The sequence below is a fragment of the Terrapene carolina genome, unplaced genomic scaffold (assembly GCF_002925995.2).
Source record: "Terrapene carolina triunguis isolate 2854851 unplaced genomic scaffold, T_m_triunguis-2.0 Scaffold22791, whole genome shotgun sequence".
NCBI lineage: Eukaryota > Metazoa > Chordata > Testudines > Emydidae > Terrapene > Terrapene triunguis.
In genome coordinates this window covers 4778-12926 of record NW_020687142.1, presented here as the reverse complement: position 1 = coordinate 12926, position 8149 = coordinate 4778, and the positions used below count along the sequence as shown (strand labels likewise).

Sequence of the window (8149 nt, the reverse complement as noted above, 5' to 3'; positions counted from 1 at the left end):
TGTGACGAACTGGGTCTGTTCTTACTGTGGTCTGTGAATGCTGACAGGGGAGTGTGGCTGGGATAGCCGGCATTGGGGGATGGGAGACTGACTGGAAATACCTGAGCCTGTAACATGAGAACCCAGGAGGGGGCTGGGACCAGGTGACACCTTTGCCCAGAGACTGAACAAAGGCGGTGGGTGGGGTCGCTGAAACCAGAGTCTCGGGGGCTGGCTAGTGACTAGGGCTTGGGGCAGACAGGGCTCTGATCCCCTAAGGGGGCTAGGGTGCCCAGGGACCCCAAGATGGACCTAACTGAGGGGGTCCTGTTATCTGTGCCTGCGAGGCCTGTCTTGGACTGTATTCCTGTCATCTAAATAAACCTTCTGCTTTACTGGCTGGCTGAGAGTCATGGTGAATCGCAGGAAGCTGGGGGTGCAGGGCCCTGAGTCCCCCCATACTCCGTGACACGCGGGTGTGTTATTTTGGGCACACGGAGCAGGAGGCAGAGAGGGAAATTGTCAGGTGGGGGGAAGAGGACTGGAGACGCCCCAGCTGGAGGCTCCTACCCTGTGTTGGGCTCAGCTCCTCTTCCCCTGCAAGGAGCAGCCAGGGCTGGGTCAGACCTGCCCCAGAAGCTGCCCCCACCTGCAGGAAGCTCTGCACCCCTCGGCTTAGTGACCCCATTGCTCCTCAGCTGTGGGGGGAGGGGTCACTGTATGTGTAGCTGCTCCCCCATCTGCCCAACCCCGGCGCATCCAGGCTCCTCCCACATCCAGACCACCCCTGCTGAGCCTCAGCGTCCCCCCTTGCACCCAGAACCCTCCCACCAAGACCCCAACACCCAGAACCCCCACTCTGCTGAGCCCCACGCCTCCTGCCTCTGGACCCCTCCCCCACCCTCACCCCACAGAGCCCCAACCAGCTGCACCTGGACCCCCATCCCACAAGCCCCACTCCTCCAGCAACCGGACAACCCTGCTAAGCCCCCCACACCAAGTCCCGATCATCTTTACCTGGGCTTCTCCCCCCCCCCCCCCCCCGAGTCCCATTGCCCCTGCACCCAGAACACCCCGAACGAGCCCCTGTGCATCCAGCCCCCCCCCCCCCCCCCCCCCGCTCCCCCCCCCCCTGCACCCTGCCCCCCCCCCCCCCCCCCCGCCCCCCCCCCCCCCGCACCCAGACTGACCCACACAGAACCCTCTCACCCCGCACCTGGATCCCCCACATTAGGCCGCTCCACCCTTGAATCCTGCCAGGCTGAGCCTTCTGTCCCCACCTGGTGCACCTGACACAGAGAGGCAGGGCCCCAGGGTGTTTCTGGGGCAGGCCGGGCCCTTGCACTGTGGCAGGGTTGGGTGTGGCCTCCTCATTGAGTCCCTGTCCTGGGGGGTGGGGGGCTGCAGAAATCTCCCACCTCCGTGCAGCCAGTGGTCTGGGCTCCCCCTGCCATGTTGGAGCCTCCACATTTATTGACAAAATTTGCAGAATTTTAAAATATTGTCTGAATTTTTAATTGGTTGGTGCAGCATTCCCTCCGGAGTACAAACAGCAGGGAGAGGGTTAAACAAAACAACCTGAAGTCCCTCCCTGAAACTTAACCCCTTCGCTGCAAAGAAAGTCACCTCTGAGCAATCCCTGGAAATGTTTCGAGTTCCTGGGTTGGGGGAAGGGGTCTATTTCTGCAGGAGTCAAAGGGCAGGTTTCTGGTTTAACACTTGTTTTATATAATCCATGAGGAAGAGGAACTAGGTGAGGATCTGGGGAAATGAGAGGAAGTTACTTGGGCTGGTGGGGCACGTCCTGATGGAATCTCAACCCACCACATGTTTGCGTTAATTTTAAGATACATGGCGGTAGTCCCAGACGCCAACCAGGTCACAGTCCCCACCAAGGTAGGTGATATGCAAGGTGTGCAGTGAAGCAAACAAGACAGGTGGGAGCAAGGGAAGGGTATGCCCGGCCCATCCATTCCCTTACAGCCAAGTTAACTGCACTTTCATGTGCGACTACAGAAGGCGAGAGGCACATCTCTGGAGTAGGGAACCTCAGTCCAGAAGGCAGCACAGCGCGAATATTGAGTGCATCACTTCTGTTACTGATTTTGTGGCAGCAGGTACATTAGGCAGAGGCACAAGCAGAGAGGCTGCCAGACCTGCTGGGCTCTGCCAATGCCACCTTGAAGACAAGGGGCACTCAGATCCATTCAGTTCTGACAGCCCCTCTGAGCGGGTTTCCCTCCTCACCCATCTTGTGTATCAAAGCATCAGATCCCCTGGAATCTGCAGCCTGACCCCAGAGCTCACTATACTGGAGTGGGTTGTGGGAGCAGTGAGCGCCCCTTCTAATAACCCCAGCAAGCACCACTCGGACTCCGCTCCCAGCTGCTAGATCCTCCTGCACCCCACTGATCCCCTGCAGCGATGTGTGGGGCTGTACGTTATAGTGAGGCTCACACTGAATGAAACTAGTTTGTAATCGCACATACTGGACACTGGACAAGTTTAACTGGGGAGCCTTCCCCTTGGAGATTCCTGAGCCCTGGGTTAAATTCCCTGCAACACCACTGCAGTGATGGGGGCTTCCCCCCACAGCACCTCCCCACAGCTGAATAAAGCTCGTCCCAGCGATGCTGTAGCCCCTGCCAGCCCTGCTGTGGGGACAACCAGGGGGAGGGGAGGCAGGAAGGCCAGACCGGTAACCTCAGAGCATTGAGCTGCAGACAAGTTACGGTGAAGCTTAGACACGGGATCTGTGTCAGTCCATCAACCCAAACGGGTGTGAAGAGAGAGTCCCCGAGTATTAAAAAGCAGCAACACAGGGGGGTTGGAATCTAGAAAAGAGCGATTGTCGTGTTCACTGCCCTGGACAACAGGGACTCAGGAGATCTGGATTCAATTCCAAACTCTGCCAGACTCCCTGTGTGACCATGGGCGAGCCACTTGGGCCTGGATCCACAAAGGGACTGAGGTGTTTGAGGTTCAGCATCGCAACATCGAACTTTTACACATCTAGGAAACCCTGGAACAACAACGGGACCCACCAGGCCTGAGCTGGGTGCCCAGGTGCCCCACGCAGTGAATGGGGAGGGAGAGGTGCCTAAGAACGGGATCCACAACAGCCAGCGCGCTAGACAGGGGCTGCCCAGGCCAGCCAATAGGAGACAGTGACCAGGCCTGTGCCCTACGCCCCGCCCCCCTCAGAGCTCAGCACCTCAGCCCTGGCTGCAGGGAGGGGCCCAGCCCTGCTAACAACCTGCAGCGGGACCCCCCGCCCTGGAGTCAGGTGCCTGAACCACTTCTTGTGAGAGCGAGTGCAGCAAGTGCATAAATCCACTGAAAATGCCTGGGGGAGGAGGGGGGCGAGGGGGAAGAGAAGATGACCTCCCAGATACCTTTAACTCACTGGTTAGGGTTTCTAACCCTGGATGTGAGACCCTGCTTCAGTCCCCCTCTCCCTGGTGAGCAGGGATTTGAGAGCAGGGGGGGTTCCACCTCTCAGGTGGATGCCCTAATCATGAGATTACAGAGGGATTCTAACTCTGACCCAATTAACATTTAATTAAATAATCAAAGTGGAACAACTTCAATGGGAAATATTGAGGGATTCCATCCATCAGACTGTCCCAGAGATCAGTGGCTGGGCACTCACCTGGGAAGTGGGAGACCCCTGTTCAGATCCTGTCTCACTTCAGAAAGGGGGGGGACCAGAACCTCAGTCTCTCACATCCCAGGGGGTGCCCTAACCACTGGGGCAGGGTTAAGGGTGGGGGGTCTCCTTGCCAAAAACCTGTTTCACAGAGGCAGGCAGCCTAAGCACACCTGCCAGATCCTGCCCCACGGATACGACAGGCCTCTGGGTGCCGAGAGCCCAGCAGCGGCACACGCCCAGACGCAGGAACGGAAGCACGGAGGGAACTTCTACAGCAAAAGCATCATCCTCGGGTGATCTCGGGTACCCCCAGGTTCAGTGGCAGCTGGACAGGGATTTGGAGGATCACAGGGGTTCCTGACAGGGGAACTTCGACCCTTTAGTGCCCTTTGTGGAACTGGGCCACGGTGCCTTGGCTCCCGCCACCATAAAATGGGGACAAGGACACATCCCTGCCTCACAGGGGCTGTGAGCAGAAATCTGCTAGCGTCTGTGATGCTCTCAGGTACCACAGTGATGGGGGGAGGCATGAAAGAACCTAGAGAGACTCCTGTCTGACCTGACTGCTAAAGCAGAGAGGCCAGGGAGAGAGGACGTGGAACTGTGAGCCACAAAGGGAAAAACTCCCCCACACCCAGAGACTGAATCATCAGGGGGCAGGAACTTACCTCCCAAAGCTGCTGCTAAAGCAATGATGATCACCACCAAGACCCCGACTATGGCACTGAACACAGCTCGGCCTTTAGATATAGCCGCTTTCCTGAAGTTGCCGTTAGCTGGATCATCTGGAAGATAAAAACCCGTTAATGCTCCTGGGGCTACAGAGACCAGAACTGTTTGCCATCAGGCTCTGATCTGACACACACCAGCTATTTATTTTGTCTTAAATGGTTCTGTCCCAGCTCTGGACACAAATATTAACTTGAACTCCCATCCAGACTGCGAAGGAGAACATCACGCCCCAAATCACCACTGTGTGGTTAATTAGCTCAATTAATCCCCAGAAAGGACCCTGCAGAATTCAAAGGGATTCAGAGGAGGGTGGAGGATGATCAAGGGACTGGAAAATCCATGACAAGAGTCTGAAAAGCCTGTGATTGTTCGCCATGGAGAGGAGGTGAATGAGGGGGGACAGGATGAACAGTCTATACAATAACAGATGGGACAGAAGGCAGACTGGAAGCTTTTGTTGGTAAAGCTGTGGCAGTCCCTGCACACCCCCTTATGGCCTGGTGTGGCACTGTGGGTGCACCCGTCCTTAATTTCCCTTGATTGGCAGCAGTACATTTGCTTTAACAGCCCAAGGCAAGGAGAAGCCAACACTCATTAACAAAACAGCACGTCCCTTTTTAATAAAGCTTCAGGACAGGAGCAATTTCAACCAACAGTTCATATGCTCTTCACCTCAGGACCTGGGTCAGGGATCCCAAAGTTAACATCCATAAAACCAAGTCTCAGGCTGATTAGGTTGGTCTCCTAGAGCCTGCGAGAAACCATCACCTGCTGCAGCCTGACTGGCTTCTACTCCCCTCTCTCCTTCAGCTCCCTCTTCAAATAGCCCAGGCCTATGGTGTGGCAGGGCTGCCTTGAGTACACCTGTGCCAGATGTAGCCTCCTGCCTGTCCCTTAAAGGGGTAATTATCCCCTTCCCATTGTTCTCCTTGTCTCATAACACAAGAACAAGGGGATATTCAATGAGATTAAAAAGGTGGGAAAGGAACTATTATTTCCAGCCAATGTATAATTAGACTGTGGAAACCCACTGCCACAGGAAATTGGTAAAAAGATTTTAGGAAAGTTAAAAAAGGGATTGAGCATTTATATGGTTAACATGAATATCCAGAGTTGTCATAATTAACAACCAAAGGTTGGCAGGAACGTTGGAAGAGCGCCTGCGTCCCAGGGAGAGTGAATCCAGGGAACCCCTGCTGGAGTTCAATCTTCGCAAATCCTCTTCCCTAGTGCCCAGAGCCACATCTGAGGGCATGATACATGCACTGGCAAAACACAAATGAATGTGCTGTGGCCACAGGCAACTACACCTGCTCCTGGCCATGCACGAAGGCAGGGAGGCAGGGCTCTGCATGGGTTATGAGTGTAAACAGAAGGCAAGAGCAGTGACAGGAGTGACCCAGGGAGATGGGAGCCAAACGTTTTCAAGGGGATAGAACACGTACAGTATTAAAAACCGTATGTGCAACTGCCACACAAGAGAGCATGTGCAGCACAAGCTGAGTCCATTAGAGCAATACAGCCTCTGCTGCACTGGGGGCTGGTGGGGGGGGGAAGAGAAGGAAAGGCAGCATCTCTCTCCAGCTTGTTCCTAGGCAGGGAAGCTCCAGTTACCTCGTTCTCCTCCACTCTTCAAGTCTATTGAGCTGTTAAGAGGCTGTTCAGGGGGATCTGCTTCCACTCCCTCCCGCATCTCTCCTTGCAGTGAGGCAGCCGTGGGTGCTGGACTCTGATCAACTTGGAGCCAGCTGCAAGAAATGGCTCCACACAGCCATGGCAGAGTCAACTCCAGTCAACTGCAGTGTCCCTGGCTTTGGCTCCTCTCCCAGCTGCCCTAGAATGTGAAATGACAGAGTCAGGACAGTATAAGGGTCAGTGGGTTTGTTTGTGGTGTCCCATCCTCCATTCATCAGAACAAAAGCCCAGAGTTCAAATAGTGCAGTAACCAACCCCCTCCTGTGTCATCAGGCCCCTCATTGAAGATTCCCCATTTCCTCTCACTCCTCAATTGGGAGTTGGGCAGGAGAGGGACACACGGACGCTGGGTGTGGGGTGAAAGCCAGGGATGTGCACATGCCTTTTATGTCTGGAGTGTCCGGGCACACAATGCAGAACTGCACTGGCAACTCTGGGAAGTTGGGGGGGGGGGTGAATTTGAGATGCAGCTTTGGGAGGGGCACAGACACAGCACCTTGGAAGGACTCTAAGGGACACAGTCTCCCCCTCCCCCCAGTTGGATAAAAATCAGTGGTTTAAAATTTGATTTTTTTCTTTAAATAAATACTGTCTTAAAATTAAACTTGAAATAATGACCTAAACCTACTATAATCCATTAAAATCATTTACGTTAAATGAAAAAGAATAATAATCAAGCAGAACATGTTTGCTGATGAAGTCTTGAAGAAAATCAGGCCACTGAACTGGTGCCAGTCACTGGCTAAGCAGCAGTCACAGAGTTTGTTAAAGCAGCTTTGGACAGCAATAGCCTCTTGCACAGGTGCAGAGACTATTCTCTTCATTTCAGTTTATTCAAGGTAAGAAACCGACTGGGAGTTGAAAAAGCAGGAAAGCTTGTTTTGCTCGTCCAATCTATGGATGAAAACTAGGTGTGAGAAGGGGAGCTCTATAGCCGTGGTTCTCAACCTGCGGCCCAATCAGCACACAGGTGCAGCGCATGTGACACCTCAGGGCCATACAGGTAGTATTGGATGCGACCCACAATGGTACATAGGTTGAGAACCACTGCTCGAAATTCCTAACGAACATGGAGCGGGAGCCACAAAGGACTCAGGCATTGCATCACAGCTCCTAGCTTTTAGGTGGCGAGAAAATCCAAGAAACACCATTGTGATCCACAAAGCTGATTTAGGCACATAGGCTCCTATAAAATGAATGGGGAGCCAGCACTTAGGTGGGGTCTGGGAGCCACCTAAGCCAACCAATGGGAGATATTGACCAGTGGGGTGTGTCCTAAACCCTGCCCCTCTCTCAGCAATAGGCACCTAAATCCAGACCACAGGGAGACTATTGACCACTAAAGCCAGAGAAAGAGGAGATGCCACCTTATAACTTCTAGTTCAGTGGTTAGGTCACCACCTGGGACGTCCAGATGACTCACATGAGGCAGCAGTGCATATCCTCAAAGGCTAAAACAGACACCTAGAGAACTTTTACTCTCATAAACTTAGGCACCTAAACTCCCTTGGCACCTATCGGGTTCCTCAGAGTTTTGTGGATTGCAGCGGAGCCGAAACTGGGATTTAGGCATCTAAGTACTTTTGCTGATCCCACCCATGGTGACTAGAAACAATCAGTTCAATTCACTAACTACGGGTAATTATTACCTTGTTATTTATTGATCTCATCATAGCAGCTAGGATCCCTGGTCATGGCCAGGATACATGACTTTAAGTAATCAGTTTTGAGTGTAAAGCATGTTCTGATAACCTTTTTTCCCTTATGGATCCAGCATATTTAAGGTATTTTTATTTAAAAATTTTAAATGCTGAATTTTCAAACGTAATTGAATTCTGATTTCCATCCAAATAAAGCTTGACCAAAAAAATCAGCCTCCCTTTAGGAAAAGTAACTAAAAAGTAAAAATGGCAAACTAGATGAAAAGTGGCAGTTTAAGTGGAAGTACCTGCTTGCTGCTTTAAATCATGCTGAACAGTGGAAATTTATCCCTCCTCCCACCCATATACTGACAGCTCTGCGGGGTGGGGCTCTGCATGGGGATGGGGGGGGTTACTTCCCCCAGGCACTGACACCGCTAGGGGCCAGGGA

General features: G+C 53.1%; 1 protein-coding gene across 1 annotated transcript in view; it reads right to left on the bottom strand.

The window, feature by feature from the left end:
• LOC112117565 (C-type lectin domain family 2 member D5-like) overlaps positions 1-6119 on the bottom strand; it is a gene marked incomplete at its 3' end in the record, with an annotated part of 8902 nt that extends 2783 nt beyond the window's left edge. Inside the window, exons 1-2 of the mRNA XM_024215559.2 lie at positions 5978-6119; positions 4300-4416 (exon numbers count right to left, since the gene is read on the bottom strand). Coding sequence (XP_024071327.1) covers positions 4300-4416; positions 5978-6056 — 196 coding nt within the window. The remainder of the gene's footprint in view (positions 1-4299; positions 4417-5977) is intronic.
• Between the last annotated feature and the right edge of the window lie 2030 nt (positions 6120-8149).